The sequence below is a fragment of the Notamacropus eugenii genome, chromosome 3, assembly GCF_028372415.1.
Source record: "Notamacropus eugenii isolate mMacEug1 chromosome 3, mMacEug1.pri_v2, whole genome shotgun sequence".
Taxonomy (NCBI): Eukaryota; Metazoa; Chordata; class Mammalia; order Diprotodontia; family Macropodidae; genus Notamacropus; species Notamacropus eugenii.
Genome location: NC_092874.1, coordinates 466764245 through 466788234, shown reverse-complemented (window position 1 = coordinate 466788234; position 23990 = coordinate 466764245). Strand labels below are relative to the sequence as shown.

At 45.2% G+C, this 23990-nt stretch overlaps 1 protein-coding gene across 3 annotated transcripts in view; it reads right to left on the bottom strand.

Moving 5' to 3' along the window:
* Positions 1 to 23990, bottom strand: part of ACOX2 (acyl-CoA oxidase 2) — a 53994-nt gene that overhangs the window by 12242 nt on the left and 17762 nt on the right. For all 3 annotated transcript variants that reach the window (XM_072598815.1, XM_072598813.1, XM_072598814.1), the window contains exons 6-13: positions 19160 to 19279; positions 18838 to 18953; positions 15951 to 16123; positions 13229 to 13391; positions 12199 to 12389; positions 10468 to 10647; positions 8345 to 8450; positions 1490 to 1707 (exon numbers count right to left, since the gene is read on the bottom strand). In XM_072598815.1, coding sequence (XP_072454916.1) covers positions 1490 to 1707; positions 8345 to 8450; positions 10468 to 10647; positions 12199 to 12389; positions 13229 to 13391; positions 15951 to 16123; positions 18838 to 18953; positions 19160 to 19279 — 1267 coding nt within the window. The remainder of the gene's footprint in view (positions 1 to 1489; positions 1708 to 8344; positions 8451 to 10467; positions 10648 to 12198; positions 12390 to 13228; positions 13392 to 15950; positions 16124 to 18837; positions 18954 to 19159; positions 19280 to 23990) is intronic.

Below are 23990 nucleotides of genomic sequence, written 5' to 3'. Positions count from 1 at the left end.
TATGGACATTGTAAAAGTAGTTATTCTTTCAGATGTATCATTGAGTTTGATAGAATATGCATTTCCAATTCCTTTGGTTGTCAGTGATTTCATCCTATAGCTCATAATATGTCTGTGACTTGGAGAGAAAATCTTTAAGAGGACCAGTCACTGAAAATTCATCACATTAATAAAAGAACCACAGCCAACCTAGCAACAACCCTCTCTGAACTTAGAGCAGATACCGGAGTTCTTGACCACTTGACCTACAGTTTGTCCCTGGACCTGTCCTCAGTGCCCCTCCAGAGCATGGGGCTGCTAGTATAAAAGCAGGACTTTTCTGGAGGAGGCTTTGCAGTTTATTTGACTTGTGTGGGCCTTGAATCTAGAGCCCTGGGGTCCAGCTCACTCATTTTATAGAGGGGGAGACTGAGACTGAGACCTAGAGATGACATGATTTATCCAAGGTCACACAAATGCATATGGTAGACCTGGGATTTATGTGTAAGTAAACTGGGACAGTGACTAAGGTACAAGAAAATAGTAAATAATCCATCCATGGTACCCAGTGGAGTCTGATCCATATTCCTCCACAATCCATCCCCCTCTGGCTACAGATGTGTCAGCTCTCTCTCTCTCTGTCTCTTTCTGTCTCCCTCCTTCCCTCCCTCCCTCCCTCCCTCCCTCCCTCCCTCTCTTTCTCTCTCTCTCTGTTCCTATCTCTCTCACACACACACACACACACACACACACACACACACACACACACACACACACACACACACACACACCCATGGCTTTTTAAGATACATTTTTATTTTAGTACGGTCCTTTGCCTATTTCTGATGTTGTCTCCTTACGAAGAGCTTGCTAATATCAGATTTCTACCTAGGTCACTTTCCCTGGACTTGGGATTTCTTTGGTATAGGGAACTCCCTCTCCTAATGAAGGAGGGCAGCTTCTCTACAGCTTATGCTTTTAGCTGCCCAGACCATTGCCAGTCACACAGAGTGTGTGATTTTAGGGCAATGCTGTCTTCCTATTATATAGTGTAAAATATCTCTTTAAAGTCTAGAATAGCTTAGGTCTTTCACATTTCTTTCCCCCAGGAATCCTACTTGCTACCTTAATGAAATCTTTGTTTCCTGGAGCCAGCCTATTGTGCTATGTACTGCATCTCCCTTCCTCCCCCTTCTGCCCTCCCCGCTCACTAACATGTATACACTAATGCATTCCTTCTCTTTCCCTTCCTTTTAAATTTGGCAAAACCCAAACCAAAGTAAAATATCCTCTTACTAATCTTGTTTTGGAAGCAAGTTGAAATTTGATGGTGATGCGTATCAGTGGGATAACATACAAATGCTTTGCAAACCACTAAGTGCTACCTAAATGCTGACTATTATTGGTAGTAATAATAATAAATAAAATATCATAAAGGAATAGGCACCGACATCCTCCCTGCTACCTCTCACTTCCTACTCCAGGGGTGTTCTCAGGATGAATCACTTACCGGATCAGAGAAAGAAGGTCGAAATAGGCCAGTGTTGCCAGGTCTGCTTGGGCCCCAGACATGTAGCCATCATATAGGAAGTCGCCCAAATTGGACAGAAGGCCGTGTAAGGCATACAGATCACAGAGTCGTTTAATTACTTGGTGGATCTCTGGCTCGTTTTCAAGTTTTCTTAGAGAGTCCACAAAAGTTTTCACAGTAAAGTAGTAACAGTGAGCCTAGAAAAGATGCATTTGTGTGAACCTTTGCCTCTTAATTCAGGCAGCCCTTTGACCAAAGGAAAGAACTGGGGGGAAGTAATCGTTTTCTGCTCAGAACTGCACAATGGTCAAAGCTGGAAGGGGATTTAGGGACCATCTGGGTCAGCAGGGTTAGAAACTGCTGTCTTTGAACTTGTTTTTTAAAATGTTTGATAATTGTATTTTACTATGGCTGGTTTCCTTTGTAATCTTATGTATTTTATTCTCCGTATGTAAAAGCATCATTCTGAAGGAGGCCAATAGGTTTCAATTGCCCAAGGGTCCATGACAAAATGATGATGAAACTCTGACCTAGGTCACTCCAGGCCCGAGCAGGAATTCTCTCTGCAAGGTCTAAAATCGGGGTGGGGAATTTACAGCCTTGAGGCCACATGTGGCCTTCTAGATCCTTAAGTGGAGCCTTTCGAGTGAATGATTTGTTCTGTTAAATTTGAATTCAGTCAAAAGACTGCACTTAAGGATCTAGAAGGCGACATGTGGTCCCAAGGCTGCAGGTTCCCCACCCCTGGGTGGGTTCTATCACCTTTGCTTGGAGACTTTGGGTTGGGGGAGCTCACTGCCCCTGAGGTAGCTGGGTTTTTTTGGACAGCTCCAATTATTAGGCAGTTTTTTTGTTTTTTTGGTAAATATAAGGAGAAAGCTGTGTCCTTATAACCTCCACCTATTGTTCTTAATTCTCCCTTCTAGGCTCAGCTGAGCAAGTCTAATATTCCCCATGATAATCTTTCCAATACTTGAAGACAATGGTTCTTTCAATGTTACTCCATATAAACATTTCCAGACTCAGCTGGTCCTTGTGATATGGTCTGTAGTCCCTTCACCATGCTGCTTACACTCTACTGGACACATTCCAGCTTCCCAATGCCTTCTTTAAAATATGGTGCCCAGAACTAAACAAAATACCTCAGATGTGGCCGAGTATAATGGGATTATTACAGAACCAAAGAATTTTAGTGTTGGAGAAGGCTTCTGGATCCATCTGGTTAGCCCCTACAACATACCTGACAAATGGTCAGGTAGCATCTACTCAAAGGCTTCCAGAGAGAAGGAACCCATCACTTCCCAAAGCAGTGCATCCTGCTTTTGGAGAACTCTAATCATTAGGGAATCCAAGCCTCAATATGTCTTTTTGTCCCTTCACTCATGCCTCTTGGTTCTGTCCTCTTGGAACCAAGGAAGACAAGAATCTTTGGATTCAGTCCTCCAAATATTTGAATACAGGTATGATGTCCCCTTCAGGCCAAACATCCCCAATTCCTTAATCTGAACCCCTCATGATGTGGATTCAAGGCCGTTTCCCACCCTGGTTGTCCTTCTCTGGCTTATCAATCTTTCAGTTTCTTGCTTCTGGACACTACTTCTGTTAGTACAACCCCAAATCACATTAGTTAATGTCAATTATTTTTTCCATTTTGTTTTATTTTCAATTAGTAAGCATCTGTTTTCTCAACCTCCTCTTTCCCCTCTGTAATTCTTGCACACCAAATGAACAACACAAAGAAAAAGAAAAGCTTGGTAGTAAATATGTGTCATCAAGCAAAGCCAATTCCTGAACTGACTGTCTAAAAGTGGACGTCTTATTCTTCATCTCTGTTAGGAAGTGAACAGACTCACCTCTAGCGTCTTGGTTGGTCATTGCGTTGATTAGATTTCTGAAGTTGTTCAAAGTTGTTTGCCTTTAAAATAATGTTGTTATATTAAACTGTTCCTGGTCCTGCTCACTTTGCTTTCATTCAGGTTCATTCAAGTCTTCCTAGGTTTCTCTGACCCTATCTCTTTGGTCATGTCTTTGGGCATAGTAGTGTTCCATTATATGCAAATACCACAATTTGTTCAGCTGTTTCCCAGTTGATGGATGCCTCACTTGTTTCTGGTTCTTTGCTCCTACAAAGAGCTGCTACAAATATTTTCGTATGTTTGGCCCCTTTCCTTCTTTCTGTGATCTATTTAGGGTATAAGCTTAGTGGGTCAAAGGACATGCACAGTTGAGTGATTATGAGGTACAGTTCCAAATTACTTTCCAAAATGGCTAGACCAATTCAGAGTTCCACCAACAGTGCGTTAATGTGTTCGTTTTCTCACAACCACTCCAACATTTGTTATTTTCCTTTTTTGGCTATCTTTGCCTATCTGATGGGTGTGAGGTAGAACCCCAGAATTGCTTTAATTGATCAATGTCAATTAGAAAGGAGGTCTATGAGTGTTCCTAGGATCCATCTTTGATTCTGTACTGCTTAACATTTTTTATCAATGCCTTGGCTTACCAAATTTGCAGATGACACAAAACTGGAAGGGGTAGCTAATATGTTGGATGATAGATTCAGGATCCCCAAAGATCTCAAACACTGGATCGAATCTAGTAATGTTACACCTGACAAGAATCCACATAAAGCTCTATACTTGAGTTTAAAAAATGACAAGTACAAGATAGTGGAGGGTATGGCTTGATGCCATTTCATAGGAAAAAGATCTGGGGGCTCTTAGAGGATCACAAGCTTAATACAAATCCACAGTATGATACATCATCCAAAAAAACCCTTTCAGTAATCTCATCTGTTGCCACATGCTCAATGCGCTCTACAGGGATGAGATCCAGCTTTCATCTCTCAAATTCCAGGGCTATTTCAACAGTTGCTTAGGAGACATCTCCCCTGGATGTCCCACCAGCTTCTTAATCTCAACATGTCCAAGATTATATTTTTCCTCCTAGACTTAATCCTCCTCCTAATTGTCCCTATTTCTGCTGAAGATACTGCCTATCCTTCCAGTCACCCCAGTCTGTGACCTCAGAGCCATCTACGACTCTTAACTGGGCTTCATTTTCTGTGTGCTGTCAGTTACCACCACCCTGAGCGGGCCTGCATCACCTCTGCTGTTGGCCTCTCCCTCCCTTAACCTTCCACACAGCTGCCTAGATCATGTTTGTAAGCATCTGCTTGGTTTCTTTAGTGGCTCCCTCTACCCCTTAGGATAAAACACAAACTTCTCAGCTTGTTATTTCAAGCTTTTCACAATCTGGCTCCAGACAATGTTTCTAGACTTCGTTCACATTTCTCACATTCCCACACTTTATATTGCAGCCAAATTCTCTGTTCAGCCAAATTGCCGCTTCACCCTCCCCCCGCCCCGACATGCCAACTCCATGCCTTTTGTGCACAGTGTGTCTGCCATATCTGGGATGCTCCCCTTTGCCACTCTCTGGCAGAAACCTGTGCTTCCAGGCTAAGTTCAGGTGCTGCTTCCTGCACAAGGCCTTTTTTGATCTCCCCTCGTACCCTTATCATATTGCTTTGGTTTTTAGCCATACTATATTCCCTGGTAGAAAGCTCTTTGAGGGTGAGTTCTATTACATTTTTGCTTTCGTATTCTCAGTGACCAGCACAGCACCTGGAACACAGAAGACACTGATTAAATGTTTACTGAATTGGATGAAATTGGTCAGGTGCTTCTAATGGTGCTGACGAATGTCTTGTTGGGGGCCTGCTGGTGCTTTTTCCACCCCAATCTGGTCTTGTGCTTTTCAAACCAGTGTTAATTTTTGTCTGATTTCTTCAAATATGTCATTTAACACTTTGCGTTTGTCTCTTTTGTTTCTTTTATCATCTGCTTTGCTTCTGTTTCAGATGCTCTATAGTACTGGGTGGGGGTCACAGGTTTTCTGTCTTCCAATCCAGTTTTCTTTTAAATAGAAATGAGTTGCTTTCCTCTAGGGATGAACTGAAATTCCTGTCAAGCTTCAAGGTTTGCAAACTATAATCTTGCAATGCAGGCACTGTGACTGTTTCTAGTTTACAGGCAGGGAAACTTAGTGACTTGCCTAGGGCCCCAAAACTAGTAAATGTCTGAATTGGGATTCTGGGTCTTTCTGACTTCACACCTAACCCTACATACACCACACCATAGTGTGTGCCACACTGCCAGAGAATAGCACTGAGTCATAGGATCACAGCTTGAGAGCTGGAAGAGACCTTAGAAATCACTTAGTTTAATACCCTTCTTTATAGATGAGGAAATGGAAGCCTAGAGGTGCTAAGTGACCAGGGTCAAGTTCTAAACTAAGGTCTCCCAGAGGCCTTATAGACTACACCTGCTACTGTGACCACCTAGTTGGGGAGTGAGGAGATTAAATGATCAGGTGCCGCCATTTTGTGACTTCACTCTTTCAGCATCCCACTCCCACCCCTAACATTATCCTAGGCCAGGAGGACTTTGATAGCATTGGCTTTATCTCATCAGATTTTCAAAGGAAGCAACAACTCTTCTGTCTGTCAGGAATCTGACAACTTTCTCTGACTCCGTGACTTTTCAAATCAAATACAAAAATCTTACTCCTGCAAATCCATTTAATTTATTCCCCCTTTACATTATTTTAACTTGAGGGCTACCTCCTAGAACCATCCTGAGTGGCCTGAGGTACAGGAAGAGGGGAAGATGATGTCTGCAGGTAAAGAATCTTGTACCCAAGTAGGGTCACTGAATGTGCTGCTTTGTGAAAGGAACAGTTCTGAGAAGAAACCTCTCGGGGAAAGTCACCACCAAGTAGGTCTTCATTTCTGAGAGACCCAGCTCACCTTTCTTGTTTTACTCAGTGGTCCCAGGTTTAAGAAAGCATTTTTGCTGAGAACTAATGAGGAGGCTCACTGGTCCCTCCACTTAGTTTCTCTGTGTCTCTTTTCTCTCTCTGTGTGTCTTCTCTCTTTTTTTCTGTCTCTTCTCTCTCTCTGTCTCATCTCTCATAGTGGTAATAAGCGTTTACATTTGAACAGTAATTTACACTTCCACTTTCTAAGACTCTTCCATGTTTCTGATCACCTTTGATCCAGGTTACCTTGGGACAACCATCTATCTGTCTGGGAGACCTAGGGTTGTTCTTCTGGGTCCTTCTGCTCTGGCTGAGCTCCTGCTTACCAAAGACAATATAATTCTGAACAGGGCCTATGCTGCCTATGGAAGGAAATGGTGCTGATGTACCACAAGGTGGCACTGTCTACTCAAGTCTGCCATCTCGCAACCTGTCAAAGGACGTCCCACTGGGGGACGTTCACTGGGCTTCCTTGACCAAGCTTGCTGTCGGCAGGATTCCAGTCTCTTCTCCCCTGTAGGAGTCTCAGGTCTTTTTAGGTTGCTAAATCTTCACCCGCCCAATAGCGACCTAGGTGTTTTCCTCAGCTCCTCCCTCTCTTACTGCCTTCTCCCCATATCCAGTCTGTTGCTGAGTCCTGTCAGTTCTTCCTACATAGAATCCTCTTCCTTCTGTTGATGTTGCTACCACACTGGTGGAGACCTTTGTCACCTGCTGTAATAGCTCACTGGTTTGTCTTCCCATCTCAAATCTTTTCCTATTCCAGGCTTTCTTCCTCTCAGCTGTCAAAGTGATCTTCCTCAAACACATCTGACCATGTCATGTCCCTACTCAATAAACTCCACTGTCTCCCTATTACTTCAAGAATCAAATAGAAAATGCTTGGTTTGGGTTTGGTTTTTAAAACTCTCTACAACCTGGCCCCTTCCTGCCTTCCCAGTCTTCCACCTCACTCCCTTCCCTGTCCTCTGTTATTCAGTGCCATCAGTTTCTTTGCACATGATACTCATCTCCCACCTCTGGGCATGTGCTCTGGCTGGCCCTCTCCCTCCTAACCTCTGCCCTGTGGCTTTCCTGGCTTCCTTTATGAAAAAAGCCTGTCCTGATCCCTCATGTTCTTGCCTTCCCTCAGAAAGTCCCACCAAATCACCCTGGCCACATCTTCTTTGGACATAGTTGTGTACATGTTGTCTTCCCCAGCAGATCGTCTAGTGAGCTCCATGAAGGATCTTTAACCTTTCTTTATATCCCCAGGGCTTAACACAGTGCCTGGCACATAGTAGGTCCTTGATATATGCTCACTGACATTGCCAAGAGGAGAGGAGGAGACCCTTTTCCCAAAACACAGAAGGCCAAAGTAGTCTGTCCATGAAATTAAGTGAGACCCCAGCAGGGTACAGGAGGCAGAAAGGGAAAGGGATCTGGACCCTAGAACCCTGCTCTCCTGTGCCTTTGAAGTGAAGTCTTTAAGCAGCCAGAAACCAATAAAGCTGTATTATTAGGTGATCTCATAACTCTAAAGCAATCTCATTGGTGGGGCTTAAGGTCTTCGATTAAAATATGGAATGCTGAAGTCTTGGTTGTAAAATGAGGGCAGCAGTTGAATGATGATGAGAAGGTAATGATGGCAGAGAACTGATGACATTTTTCCCTCCCCTGAATGTAGCTGTAGGTGTGAGAGAGACATGGGGGGAGAGGGGGAGGAGAGGGAGAGCTCTGTCATATTGTCATTCATGAGAGAGAGCTCTGTCATATTGTCATTCATTGTGTGTGTGTGAGAGAGAGATCTGTTACACTGTCATTCATGTGTGTGTGTGATCTGTCATTGTTATTCATGAAAGAGTGAGAGAGAGGGATCTGTCATATTGTCATTCGTATGTGTGTATGTGTATGTATGTGTGTGTGTGTGTGTGTGTGTGTGTGTGTGTGTGAGAGAGAGAGAGAGAGAGAGAGAGAGAGAGAGAGAGAGAGAGATCTGTCATATCATCATTCATTAGCCACTAAACGACTTACTTTGGCTGCCTGGACGAGCAGGATGGCGGTCTGGTTCCATGCCACATACTGGTCAGTCCCTGAGCTGGTCAAAGCATGTAGTTTATGAGCCGAGTTCCTTATAAGCCTGAAGAAGGTAAAACAAAAACTTCATGGCAGCATTCATCCGTTGGTTCTTTTTCTGTCGGGCCATGTGCACATGGGTCTCTGGCCTATACAAAGCTCTGTTAGCTGGTACTTGAAACGCTAAAGCCCTGGCTCTTCTGGGAGTCCAGCTTTATCCTCAGTCTCTTGTGTTAGGTGGACTTTATCTGGAGCCATCCACTTTTGAGGACACAGGTTCCACATAACTGAATTCAACAGGTATTGGGCAGAAAGAACCAAAACCAAGACAAGCTGTACCTCAAGAACCTGCCATTCTGCTCCATCATGTTACCTCCAGCCCACCTTCTAAGGCCCTTCCTACCCCGGTCCTTCCCTTCCTCCCCAGGCTCCTCAGACCTTTGTCCTTCTATGTCCTCTACAGCTCAGGGACAGGGCGCTCCTGGCTGTTCTTTGTGTTAAGACCCCTCCCTCTCCACACCAGGCTCTCTCTCAAGCGTGAGATTCTCTCCCTCCTCCTTTCTTTCTGACTTCAAGTCTCAGCTAAAATTCCTCCTTCATCAAGAAGCCTTTCCTGGTCCTCCTTAATGCCAGAGCGTTCTCTCTGAAAGAGGTTAGATTCAAACGAACCCATGCGGACCCGGTCTGGAAATAATAAAAGTTCATGGAAGATAAAGTACTACAGGGTTCATCCATAACAGCAGCTATCATCTATCTATCTCTTACATATATGTATGTATGTATGTATGTATGTATATGTATATATGTGTACTTCCATAGCTTCTCAAACTTGTGCCTAATAATTTTTCTTAGAACTTACTTCAATGCACCTCTTTTTCAGAGCTAGCACCCCATTGTTTCTTCATTGATAAGTTTATCATGACCTCGGTGCATCAATAACACGAGTTTAATACAGGCAGACCAATCTGCTTAGTTAGGGTTGGTCCCTGGTGGGAGCTGCTGTGCAGTGTTACAATTTAATCCTCTTTTACCTTTACAAAGTATCTTTAATTTTTCCTGTATATAATATGTTCAGAGTTTGCATGTTGTCTTTCCTGTTAGATTGTAAGCTCTTCCAAGGGCAGGGCCCATTTTTGCCTTTTTAAACATCTGCATTGCTTAGCAGAGTGCTTGGCACACAGTTGGCACTTAATAAATGCTTGTTGACTTGACTCAACTTGACTCAGTGAAAGAAAATCAGCATTCTCAGAAGGTTCTGCAGTGAATGTTTTTCAAGCCTACCTACTGTCAGAAGGATCCTAGGCCTCTGCCTTTCCCTGGACAAGCCCAGCTGACTAGCAGGGCTTAGACAGGAAGTGATGCTGCTGACCCCGACCCCTACTGCCAGGACAGCAGTGCAGGGGCAGCTTCTAGAAATGATGGAGGCTTTGGGGAGATGGCTCAGCCACACAAGTGACTGACCCTCTGAAAACCCTGCCAGCACTGGCTTCCTGCCCCTCCTTCCCTCAGCCTCCTCTCTGCTAGCTGGCTTTCTTACTCCTCTTGGCCCCTGGAAATCAGCCCTTTGCAGACTCTGGTACCACCCTGGCCTGGCTTCCTGGTTTCTCTTCGTTCTCTTCCTAACTTAGAATCCCCCTTTTCCCAGGCAGAGTTTGACCTGTCCATTCTAGAGTTTGTTTAGTCACTAATGTGTGTCAGTCTAGCCTTAGGCAGGATATGATGCAGCCTTAAGGTTCTTTAAAAGTTTTTGTATTGCAATTCTCTCTCTTCTCCCCCCTCCCTTCTTTTCTCTATCTGTCTCTGTCTCTCCCTTTCTCCTCTTCCTGTCTCTCTCCCTCCTCATCTCTCTCCCTCTCTTTGTCTCCCTTTCTCCTTTTTCTGTCTCTCTCTCCTCCCCTTCCCCATCCCTCTCCTGCTCCCTCTCTCTCTCCCTCTCTGTCTTTCTTCATGGATGTACTCCTCCAAATTGGCCCAGCCCAAAGGGAGCCTTGGTCATTTGGAAGGGAAAGATTTGCACAATGAAAGAAGGAAAGACCATCTGCCCCCTTCTGTGTGGTTAGAGTCTTTTGCATCTCACTCACCTTGCTGCTGCATGTGCATAGGCTTCAGTGTAGAGGGCTGGGCTGAGGAAGTCCTCTATCTTCTGTGCTGGACACTTGTCTGTCTGAGTTGAAGTGAGATACCGAATGGACTGAGGAAGGGTCGTCTGCAATGGAGAGCCTTGGGAAGACTGAGCCTGTAGGTAGCTCTTTACCAGAAACCTGAAGGAAATGTCAAGTGAGTAGGTGACCTGGTTCCTCATTAGTCACTCAACAACCATCTGGCTTGTGTTTAGAAGCATCTGGATGGGCCTCTTAAGATTCTCTAGAAGTACAACTGGAGGCCACATGCAAAAAGAGAGCCTTGGATCTCTTTCCAGTTTTCCACCTGATGTAGACAGTTACCCTTGCCCATCCCCCCACCCCCCATGGGTGAGTGAGTGAGCCTCCTGAGTTCTAAGACTCTGCTTAAATGTCTGCAGGTGACAGGGAACTCTAGTCCAGAGACACAATTCTGCTCTGTGGCTGCTTCATTTGGTTAGAAATGTTTTCTTTACATTGAACTGAAGTCTACCTATGCAACTTGTGTTCATTGTTCCTAGTTCTGGCCTTTCCAGCCAAGCAGATAAAGTCCAAGTCCTCTACCACACACTTGAAGACAGTAATTGTGCCCTTAGAGTTTTCCTCCTCCAGGTTAAAAACCTCCCTAACTTATCTTATCTGAAAAATGGGGGAAATGATTCCCCCACTAGGGCTGTTGTGAGGATTAAACGAGATAGCATGTGTAGCTCTCTTAACATGGCAGGGCCTCAAGCTGTCTCAGCCATCCTGGTCTTCCTTCTGTGCATGTGACTCATTTTGTCAATATCTTTGGTAAAATGTGGTGCCCTGAATTGAACACAATATTTCAGATACTGAGATTGACCCTTGTGTGATTCTGTGCTCTGGGCTTCCAATAATGTAGTCTAAGACCACCCAGATGAGATCTTCTGGCTGTTGTGTTGGATGCCCAGATCTCTCTGACATGGACAAGCTAAGCTGTCTCTCTCTTGGAGGAGAAAACAATAAAATTGCATTTGCTAAAAGCTTGTAAAATTGGGATCAAGCCTCCCTCAAATTGGTGTGAATTTGTGAGCTCCAATTGCACATACCCTGAATCAAAAGGAGGAAGCCCAGTCTGCCCAAGAATCTCCAGTTATTGTTACTGAGATCTGTGCTGCTGAGCCTGTCCCCAGGTCCCTCAGTGACCACTACAGATGGGAAACAACATGGCGTTCAATGTCAATAGATGCACATGTTGCTGCAGCCCAGCTAGCATCAGAACAATGAGGACATGGGAGCTTTGTCCGTCAGCAGTATGGTGCCCTGGAAAGAAGTGGGTTCCAATTCTGGCTCTGACCACTGTCTAGATAGGTTGACCATCCCCTCTGTGGGCCTCAGTTTTCCCATGTCTAATGAAATAAGATGACTAAGAATTCTTTCTGCTCTAAATCTCTGAACTTGATGTAAGCTTTAGAAAGTACTTCTTCATCCTCTTTGGGGTCTTGGTTTTTTCATTTGTAAAATGAAAGGATTAGAGTAGATTATCTCCAGGTCCCCTTCCAGCTTTGAAATCTATGGTTCTATGGAGTCACAGTCACAACTGTTGTGGGGAGGGGTCCCTTTTAATGCAGGGATACATTTTGGAGAGGCTTCAAAGAAGCCCAATGACATTCCTGGTCAAAGATGTCCAGCTCCCTGGGTACTGGACCTGTGAACAGACTTCAGACATACCTGGCTATCTGCAGGTACAGCACGGTGTTTTGTCCTTCATAGGTACAGGAGGCTGTTATTTTTGTGACCAGGGAGGGCAGGCCACTCAGCAGGGAGTAGCCGTGCCCCCCACAGGCTCTCTGACAGACCTCAGCCCCCAGGATGCTGTGGTCTGATATCATGGCCTTCATTCCTGCACTGAGTGCATGAAGCTGTGCAGATAAACAGATAAGATTTAGTAGGGGAGGAGTGAGCTGGGGATTGAGGATGAAGTGAGAGGGAGGATGAGGAGGAGGGAAAACTCTGAAATTCAACCTTTTCTGCCTCCCTCTCACTGCACCCCCCTGCAAGTGCCCAGTATTATGCCAGGCATGAAATATGTACTTAATAATTGCTTACTGAAAAATGAGTGAATGGAGCTGTGATCTGGAGAGGCTTGGCCACCTGGCCAGGGCAACAGGTGCTATCTGATTCAGGGTGCCCACTCCCCTCCACTGAAGAGCTGGATAACAGGGTGTGAGTGTCACTGGGTTCAAATCCTGCTACTGATACTTCTTGCTGACATCCCTTCCCTTCCCAAGTCCCTTCCATATCTAGAACCAAGATGCTGTTAGATCTGCCTGCTTCCACTGTAATGTCCTCTTCCTCTCTCTGTTTTTTTCCAAGCTCTCACTGTCCCATGTCTGCCCTGAGCCTCCCGATCTGTCTGACCAGTAACCACTTTGTTCTAAAGCTGTGAGCTCCTTGACAGCGGGTGGGCAGGGACAGTGTTTTGTCTTTCTTTGTGGCCTCAGTGAAAGAAAGAGACAGACAGAGAAAGTGGGGCTGGGGACCCAGAGAATAAGGCATGATGGGAAGAGAGCTGAGAGGGAACCTAGAGCCATGTCTGGGAAGCATGGTGAACATGAGCATGTGGTCTGTAATAACTCGACCTTTGAGAAGCTGTGCCTTGCTTTCTTGGCAGATGGCATGAGCTTCTGAGGCTAGGCCTATGTGAAAGGAGGGAATGGTCTATAGGAATATTCCCAAAGTTAGAGTCCCCCCCCATTACCTCTGGCAGGCTGATGGTATTTCCATTGAGTATCTCTTGGTAGGATTTTTGGAAGAATTCATTGATGCTTTTATCTATGAAATAGAAGGCGTAGGCCTTGGCCAGCTGGGGAAACAGCTTCTCTTGCTGAGTTTGATGGTCAAGGATTTTCACCTCTGGCTCACTGAGAGAATGGGAGGAGGAGGAGGAGAGATTATATGGCAGTCTCTGAACCTGGGGCCCTTGTGACTGAGGCTTAGTACCTGTAGTCTCTTCTCAGGACGCCAGTCCCAGAAAGCCCAATGTGGGGCTTGGATTTTGTGCAATAATGAAATCTCCCTCTTCCTCCTAACCCAGATCTGCCCTTCTTGGTGCTCAGGCAATCTGGTTACCTTTGCTCTCAAAGAGCACTGTGATGTCAGGCAGAGAGAGACCTCGAGATCTAGAAGGCCTCCAGCTGCTCTGGGCCAGTCCCCTCAGTCTCTGAGAATATTGAGGCCCAGATGGCTTGTGTTGGCCCAAGAACAACATGTCACAAGTAAGTGGTAGCACCAGGATTGCAAATCTGGGTCTTCGGACTCCCAGGGAAGTAGGTTTTCTTCATGCCACAATTGACTAGTTAAAAGCAATTAAAAGAATTCACTAACATGTTTTGGAACCCCAAGCCAGTAGCTGGAGCTCCGTACAGTGCAACTGAGATCTGTTAAAGACCATAGCTCAAAAAGACCACCGCCCCCACTACATCTGGGGCCATCTCCAGTTGTTTTGACCCATATCTGGCCACTGGACCCAGATGGTTCCAGAGGATAAAATGAGGCTGGTGATTTTGCACAGCCCTCCCTCACTAAATCTAATTCACTTGCATGCCATGGCATCTCCTCCCCTGTGTCATGCTCCTCTCTGAGAACAAAGGGCTAACAGTAGCCACAGAATGGAAGTAACTCTGTTCCTCTGCTGCCACCTCATCCCAGTAATCTCCTGAACTTGGGGAGTTCTTTTTGGGATCATAAAAATTCAGAGTCTGCAAGTCCTCCCTCATGGTTCAAATCTGTTTGCCCACTTGCTTTGCCCTGCTGTTCAATCAGTCAGTCAATCAACAAGCATTTATTGAGTGACTGTCAAGCACTTTGCCAGGCTCTGGGAATGAAACTGTCCTTGTCCTCTGGTAGCTGACAATCAGTTCCTTACTTCCCGAAGGAAGCACATTATTATCCACAAATAATAAATGTCTCTTGATTGAAGGAGCTCCTTCCTGTAGATCCCCATTGACTGAAGCTTTGCAGTGCACCCATTCTTCCAGTCACCTGCTTCCTGTTGGTCTACGTGGCTCATGACCCTCTGTCTGCCTGCCGTCCCAAGCTGATACCAATGCGTTTCTTTAATATGTGACACTCTGCCTCTGCCCTGTCTCCCCTTCATCAGCCAGGGCTTCCAGGGAGCGACTGCTTCTCCTAGCCTTTCTCAGCCTCCTCCCCATACCTAAAAACTGCTGAACTCAGCAGAAATGTTCAGAGGAAGACACAGAGTACGAGGAAGAAGCATCTGGGCTGCCTGGCAGAAATGGTGGGCCCATTAGTGCCTGGGGAACCATTTGTTAAACCCAGATGTAGATGGTGTGTTTCCCTCTTCCTGCCAGTTAGTGTAGCAGGAGGAACATGGCATTAGGATTCAGATCAATCATGTGGAGAAATGGGCATTTAAATCCTAAAGGCATCCCTGTTTTCCTTCCCTCCCCTCCCATTCTGGAGCATGTTCTTAATGCATCCCATTCTAGGGATGCTTACGCCCTTATACCGAATTTAGCAGTTGGTAGGGTAGCTATCTCACCACAGAACAGCTTATCCCCTCTATTAATAGTGGGAGAATGCTCTTTTGGAAGATAGGACTGACCACATAGTTGTCCACAGGGGGCTGGAATGTGGAAAGTTTCCATTGAACCTCAGGACATTATCATCAATATCCTGTCTTCTGTCCTTCAGCTTTGGGCAAGAAAGGTTTTTCCTTTCTCTTCTTCTGCTCCCATGTTTTGGTCCAAATGTCAAGGTCAGAGGAAGAAGGAAGCTGGGAAGGATGGATCCTCTTTGCTTAGGAGGTGGGATGGGAAGCTGCAGCTAGACCATTGTTTGTCCTCTTCCCCTCCATCCCCCTAAATTCATCGCTTTAGGATAAGGGAGCACAGCTCTACTCCAGCTGGCTCAGAAACCTGCTTAATTCTTGCATGCACCTAACAAATGCTTGCTCATTGCATGATGGGCCACATGCTCCAAGAGAAAGTGAGAGGATGTGGGGGGCCACCTCTAATGGAAATAAAGAATGACGATCTGTTTGGAAGTCTGACATAGCTAGACACACCTTCCTAGCCCCACCCTAGAAGAACTCAATTCTACCAACAGGATCCATGTGGAAGGGTGAGGGGAGGTCTAGACTACCTCCAGTAATTCACAAAATGGCCCAGTTTAGCTAGATTCTGATAAGGGAGGCATTGTGTAACAATGGAAATAAATAACACTTTTTTGGAGTCAGAGGTCCTGAGTTCAAATTCTGCCCTGGCTTTTCATGCCCTGTGTGAATTGAGCAAGTCGCTTATCCTCTCTTGGCTTCTTCAGTCTCTTTGATTGTAAAATGGACCAGTGGAGACATATGATTTTATGACCCTTCTGTTTACAGCCAGCAATTGGAGGCAGGGAAATTGAAGATGTGAAACGGGGGCTGGAGAGGGGACAGGTAGGAATACCACCCATACCTGGGCTTGATCTTGGATTGGCGCCGGACAACTGAGTAGCGGGTGGCAATGACGCACGCCTTCATCAGGATAGGGAGGAATTCGCCTCCCAGAAGCTGGACCCGAATCACAGTCATGGCGAGGTAATTGCTTTGGGGGGTGCCCTGCTTCACGTAGGTACCGTCTGGTAACACCTGGGGATGAGATGCAGAGAACAAGTGACCCTGGGCATCGAGGGCTTAGGGGTGAGAGAGGAAGCATGTGGAAGGTCTGTCTCCTTGTTGCTCCCCATAGAATCTGCAGGTGTCAGGGCTGTGAAGGACTTGAGGTTAGGCTGCTGCTCTTACAAATGGGAAGCCAACAGCATACCATCCCCCTCTGCCTCTTGTTCCTGCCAGCTTTAGAACTGGAAAGGACTTGAGAGAACAACCAGTCTAGTGTCATCATTTTATGGGTGGGGAAACTGAGGCCGAAGGATGTCGAGCGACTGGCCCAAAAGTCACTAAGGCAGTACTGTGTGGAGCCAGAATTTGAATGCCTGTACTCCCTGCCCTCAGGGAGTTTATATTCTTCTGGGCAGATAAAGCAGAGACATGACAAAGAAGCAGTAAGCTAATTTTTTTAAACAAGCAAATCCATCCCATTTATGCATTCAAATGATTGCTGTCCTTCATTCCTAGAGAAACCTGCTAATGTGACCATTACTCAAACCATGTTTAAAACTTCTACTAGGCTCTTAAAGAAAGTCAGTGGGAAAGATGGCAAAATTCAGAGGCAGTGGAGGATGAGCAAAGTTCTCAGTTCAGCATAGATCATAGACTGCCCCACACACATGTTCACCATTTGGCCATTCATTTGTAGTTTTCTCTAATATCTTGATGATTACCATTGTCCAATCTAATGTTTCATCAAATTATTAAATCATTACATGTCTGTGTATCAATTTTTACATTTTCAGTTGATTTTTCATTATATAGATACATCATCCTCTTTTGAAAAATCTTGCTTTCTAATCTCTCTGCTTTTTATAATATCTGAACCCAGGTGGAAGAAATTTTGAAGATCACCTAATTTTTTTTTATTTTACAGATTAAAAAAAAAGAACGTCATCAGAAATGCTAAGCAAGAGGCAGTGTGGCATATGAGATAGAGAGAACTGGCTTCAAAGCTAAGAAAATAATCCCAACTCTTACACCTAATTGTATATGACTCTGGGTGAGTCCTTTAACCAGTCAGTGCTCTAGGCAAATCTTTAAAACTCTAAATTGTAAAGTGCTAACTTGAATTAGTAGAATGAGTTTTCTCCTCTGAGCCTTCCCTCTACCAAGGAAATCACAGGGTGGGGCCTTATCACCCATGTCTAAGCTAATAAGAACAAAGCTGAATTTGAATCCAGATCCTCTGAACCACAAAACTAGCATTCTTTCCAATACATAGTACTCAACTTTCCTCCCTCTCACTCTTTGGTTCATGTACTCATTCTGTCAATATGCATTCAGACCGCCCTACTTAGACTCAATCTCAAGGTGCTGAGTGCAAGAAATTTAGATTCTCTGATCAATTACTTGTAACCTCTACTTAATTATCATTCATCCATTCAGAATCACATCTTTATTTTGTGAGACTCAGTTTCCAAATATATCATTAGACTAGATTAGACACAAGAATATTGGGCTCCAACAGATTTGGGGTAAAGCGGGTCAGATTAGAGCATTGCCAATTTTTGAGGGATATGTTTTGCTTAGGGCAAGATATGAAGAGCATTGTGTGCTGACAATAGTCTGACCAGATTGAAACCTGCCCAGACTCAGTGGCCAAACTATTATAAATCCCAACACAGTGGGGCTTCCTCTTTGGAAGAAGGTATGTGTGCCAGATGGCACTTTGGGTAGCTGTTAAGGAGCACCCTCCCCCAGCTTTGAAAACCCAGATCTGAGAAGCAGATCAAAGAGTCTGCACTAGCAGGCCATCGTGGATGTATCAGGGGCCTTGCTGCTACATCTCCTTGGAAAAAGGAATTGATGAGAGAGCACTAAGTTCCCACAGAGACAGGCTCAGTGTGGATAAGTTGGAAAAGATCACCTTTACTTGGAGAATGGATGGAGGAAAACCCAGGAACCTGCAGATCTGGAAGAATGTGAGGAGAAAAGCATACAAACAGAACAATTGTATCACTAATTGTTAATCTATGGATATATGTATGTGCATGTATATACATGTATACACACATGTATATATTTACATATAGATGTATGTACATGTGTAAATACACGTCTCTCTGTTATATATATATATGTGTATATATATATATATATATATATACTTAAAAAAAGAAACTATTAAAAATTCAAGTTTCTTATACAGTCTTCTTTTGTGTTCTTTTTTGTACACTAAAATGTTTGTGTTGTTGGGGATTAAATTCATGATAAAATTTTTTTTTAAGAAATCTCAACACAATAAAAAAAAAAAGAAATTCAGCAAGCATTTATAAGAGGCCTACTGTGTACCTGACCTGGTGCTAGATGCTAGAAATACAAAAACAAAACCAAGTCAGGAGGTACTTATTAAGTACCTACTATGTGGAGCTCCTGCTCCCTCAGAAGGGTGACCTGATTTTTGGAAACAGCCATAAAAAGGATGGAGGTTTGATGCTCCTAAAGCTATTCCGTGGGACACCTCATTTCTAATAGGGTACAAGCTCTTTTCATTTCATACTTTGTATCCCCAGCACCTAGGCCAGTGCCCAGAATACAGTAGGGGCCTAATAACTGCTGGTCAAATGAATGAGTGTTCTTCAAGCCTCAGATTCAAAACTCTCTCCTCCTGATGCTGATGATCTCTGCTCAAAAACAGCGTTGAAAGTTGAAGATCAGAGGCACCCTGGCCTTCTGGCCTCACAATTTTTTACCTGGGAGAAACGGTTCAGCATGTTTTCCCTGGGAATCCTCACGTGATCTAACTGGAGGAAGCCATTGTCTGTTTGCTCAAAGCTCATTTTGGGCCCGATATCCCCTACAATTATTCCTGAAAAAGAGTAAGAGACAATAGAGGGTTTCTACCCACGTCCCTCCCCCTGCTGTCTCCCACCTGAAGACAGGAAGGGGACATGGGGGAACCTTGTCATTGGGTGACTGGCCAATGTTGTTTCCTCTAGAAGCAGTGAGCTGGCTACCATGGCCCAGACAACCCCAGAAATGGATGGGTCAGTATCTCAGACCACCAAACGTTACCTGGCAGAGGGGAGTGGTTGTGAAGGCTCCGGATGGGCACTAAGAAGCCATGCATACCGTGGCACCTGCCTGAGCAGTACAGCTGTGCCAGGATCAGAGCGTGGGTTGCCGTTTTGCCCACTGTAGAATGGAGAAAAAATGAGTCCCCACCATCCCATTTTGGACCTGGGATAGTTAGTGTCCTGGGTGAGGGGCTGAGTGAAAAGGCTGTGTGGGTCAGGGGAAGGGAAATTTGTCCAGGAGCTAGGAAGAGACTCAGGTGAATGGAACTCAGTCAGATAGAGTGATCAAGCATTGATGGAGCTGGTCAAGGACCTGGGTTCAAATTTGGGCTCTGTGACTTAATGTGGATGTGACCTTAGGCAAGGACAACAGCAGCACTTGACATTTGTAAAAACCATGATATGCTTTAGCTCTCTGGCTTCTCTGTGAAGGAAGAAAATTAAATGATTTGCCCAGGGCCACACAACTAGTAAGTCTCTGAGGTGAGATATGCAGTCAGATTTTAATGACTTTTTGGTTTAACATTCTGTTCACTGTATCATGCTGCTTCATTCAAGTGACTCCACCTCTCTGGGCCTCAGTTTCCTCATCTGTAAAATGAGGAGGTTGAACCAGATGGGATTGGAGCTCACTTAGTCAACTACTAGTTACAACTATATAGCCTACGATGTACCAGGCATTGCGTTAAGCTTTCGGGATACCAAGAAAAGCCAAAGACAGAGCTCATGGTCTCATGGGGAGACAACATGCAAACAATGACCTGCCAATAGGAAGCTGAGAGAACTGGTGGGGGTGGGGAGGTGGCGTCTAACACAACGGTGAGGGAGGGCCTCTTGGCTACAGGGGACCCTGAAGGAAAGCATGAGGAACAAACAGTCTGGATTGGGTCTGGAACCAGAAAAGAGCAGCTGGGAGGCCAATGCTACTGGAGGGAGTCAAGTGTCAGAAGACAGGGAAGGTAAGAAAGAATGGATCTGAAGGTCTTTCAGTGCCCGGTGAAGGAGTTTATATTTGGATCTGGAGGTAACAGAGAACCACTAGAATGTGAACTGGGAGATGTTGTAGTCATTCCTGAACTTTAGGAAGATTCATTGGATGACTGAGAGGAGGAAGGACTGGAGTGGGGAGAGACTTGAGGCAGGAAAACCCCTCCCCACTCCAAACAGCTATTGCCATGGTCCAGGCCTGAGGTGGTGGGGGCCTACACCAAGGTTGGGCCATGTCAAAGGAGAGAAGGGGGCATATTTGAGAGATGTGAAGATGGAATTGACAGGCCTTGCCAACAGCTTGAAAATGGGGGGTGGGAGCTGCTTAGAGATAGTAAGGAGACAACTCCTAGGTTGGGAGCCAACATGGAGGATGGAGAGTGATGTTGCCTTCAACAGCAAAAGGGAAGTTAAGAGGACGGGAGGGTTTTTTGTTTTAATTTGTTTTTGCAAAAAAAAAAAATAATGAGTTCTGTTTTGGATATGTCACATTTTAGCTATCTATAGGACATCTAGTTCAAGATGTCTAATAGACACCCAAGAAGACAAGGCTGGAGACTGGGAGAGAGTTTAGAGAGGGCCAGGTAGATCTGAGAGTTATCTTCAGAGAGAGGACAATCCAAGCATGGGAGCTGATGAGATCACCAAGGGAAACTGTATACAGAGAGAAGAGGGCCCAGGTCAGAGCCTTCACAGGAGAGACATCAGTGAAGATCCAGCAAAGGAACTGAGGCCTGGTCACATGACTAGGAAGGAAACCAGGAGAAATGAAGACCTAGAAAAAGGAGAGTATTGAGAGAAGCCAGTGATCAGCTGGGTCAAGGACTGAGAAAAGCCGATCGACTGTAAACACAGAGATCCTCAGGAATTTTGGAAAGAAGGGTTTCAGTTGAATAATGTCAGAAGTCAGACTGCTAAAGAGTGAAGAAAATGAAGAAAGATATGCCTGCACCAGCTCTAAACCTATTGTGTGAATGCTGCCATATTTAAAACTCAGATTTAACATCTTCTTCTAGCAAAATCTGCAGGGGTAAATTGGTATCCATTAATCCAAACTACAATGGGGAATGGCTGAAGGCTTTTAAGAAGGGTGATAATACACACTGAGAATATGCATTGGAGCTGGGTTCCCTGAGGGGGAAGATCTGTCATTGGCCCCGAGTTCAGATTGTCTCTTCCTTCTCCAAACCATCCTCTGCATAGCTGCCAAAATGATTTTCTTAAGGCACAAGGCAGAACATGCCACTCCCCTACTCAAGAATCTTCAGTGGCTCCCTCTTACTGCCGGGAGGATAAAATACAAACTTGAAGCTTGGCTTTTAAAGTTCTTCCTAATTTGCCTTTGTATGATTTTTCTTCCAGACATTTCATATTACTTCCTTTCATGTACTCTACTCACAAAGTTTGTAGCCCACACTTGGGTTTTGATTTCCCACTGCCATGCATTTGTCTAGTTTTCTCACAAACATGTGCCCCTTGGAGCATTTAGCTCCATTAGCTTAGGAACACTAAGAGCATGGTGCTGTGGAAAAAATGTTGGCTTTGGAATCAGGTGACTTGAGTTTGAATCCCAGCGCTGTTTTGCCTGGGTGATCTTACAAAATTTCTTTGCTTCTACCTGCACAAGGGATCCCATTCCATCTCTGCCTACAACATGAGATTGCCCCCTTGATCATTCCCACTCTCTCCCTGTCTACTGGTTCCTTCCCTACTGCCTACAAACACAACCACATCTCCCCCGTCTTCAAAAAGCATCCCCCTTCACTCAATCCTTCCATCCCTGTTAGCATCCCATATCTCTTCTGCCTTTTGTGGTCAAGCTCTTTGAAAAGCCTGCCTACAATAGGTGCCACCACTGTCTCTCTCTTCTTGACCCCCTAGAATCTGGTTTCTGATCTCAAAATCCCTCTGGAACTGCTCTCTTCAGAAACCAGCTTTTAATTGGACTTTTCTCAGTCCTCATTCTCCTTTACTTCTCTGTGGCCTTTGCCGCAGTTGATCACTCACTCCTCCTTGAGATACTTCTTCCTCCTCTCTCTCTCTTCTTCTCTCTCTCTCTCTCTCTCCCTCTCTCTCTTTCCTGATTCTCCTCCTCCCTCTCTGACAGCCCCTTCTCAGTGTCCTTTGTTGGATCCTCCTCCAGCTCCTGCCCACTAACTGTGGGACTCTGTCCTGCGCCTTCTCCTCTTTGCCCTCTGTACTACTTGACCTCATCAGCTCTTCTGGATTGAATTACCATCTTTAGGCTGATGATTCCCCTTAACTTCTCTGCTGTCTCCAGTTGCCTTTCAGACATCTTGAACTGGATGTTCAGTAAAGAGGTTACATTCATTATATCTAAACCTGAGCTCATCTTTCCCCCAAACGCTCCTCACCTCTTATCTTTCCTGTTACCATTGAGGACATCATCATCCTCCTTGGGCCAACAATTGAGGTGTCATTCCTCCTCCCCCCATATCTAATCTGGTGCCAAGGCCTGCTGATTTTACCTTTGCAACATCTCTTGAAAATGCCCCCTTCTGTCCTCTGACCTTCCACCCCCACTCTAGCGCAGGCCCTCATCACCTGACGCTGAATGGTGGCAGTGACCTCTGGTGACTTTGCGTGCTTCCAGTCACGCTGTCCATCCTCCACTCAGCTCCACTCCCAGAGCACTGACTATGGTTCTGACTACACTCCCCTCCTATCCAGTAACTCTAGTGGCTTCCTGTCGCCTCTAGGATCAAATACAAAATCCTCTGGTTTTCATTCAAAATCTTTTCTAACCTAGCCCCCTCCTACTTTTCCAGTCTTCCTACACCTTCCTCCCCAAAAGGTACTGTAAGATCAGTGACACCAGCCTTCTGTCTGTTCCCCAAACAAGATTCTCCATCTCCTGATTCCAGGTATTTTCTCTGAACGTCCCCCATGCCTGGAATGCTCTCCCTCCTCTGCTCTGACTGCTGACCACTCTGGCTTTCAGGCCCAACTAAGATTCCACCTTCTACAGAAGCCTTTCCCAGTCGCTGTTCATTGCAGTGCTGTCCTCTTCATATGTCCTCTTTGTTCTGTGTATAGTTTGTGTGTCTATATTTATCAACTTATCTCCCTCACTAGATTGTAAGCTCTTTGAAGACAGAGACTATCTTTTGCCTCTTTTTGTAACCCCAGTGTGTTGCACAGTCCTTGGCACATACTACGTGTTTAATAAACACTTATTAACTGACTTTTTTGGCCTCAGTTTCCTCATTTGTAAAATGAGAGGGTTTGCACTGTGGAAGAGCCAGGAATCTGAAGAAAAACACATTGGACCCTGCCCTCAAGGAGCTTACCTTCTATGGGAGGTAAACCTTAAGGATGCAGGAAATTAACAAGTTAACTCTAAAGTAATTTCTGGGGAAAAGGTTTTAGCACTAAGAGCAGAGGAGATTTAGAGAGGTTTTCTGTGGGAAGCCCTGCCGCATGAGTGGATCTTTGGCAGAAGCCTGGCTTTCTCTGAAGTGGAGCTGGGGCATTCCAGGTGGGCAGTTCGGTAGTGCCCTAGTGCAGGGCAATAAGCCTGGAGCGGCAGACTGGAGTCAGACTTTAGGAGGAGCAGCTTTGAAAACCAAACAGAAGAGTTTGTATTTTACCCCAGAGGCAGAGAGCAAGGAGGCCAGACTCCTCTGGCAGCCATATGAAGGGCGGTTCTGAGAGTGGAGAGGCTGGATACAGGGCCCCACTGAGCAGGTTGTTGAAATGGTGCAGGTAAGAGATGAGAAAGGCCCAAAACAGGGTGGTGGTCTTGTGAGTGGAGAGAGAAGATGTTGGGATCAAGAGGAAACATCCATCCTGGACTTGGATCCAGGCCTGCGTTTGAATCC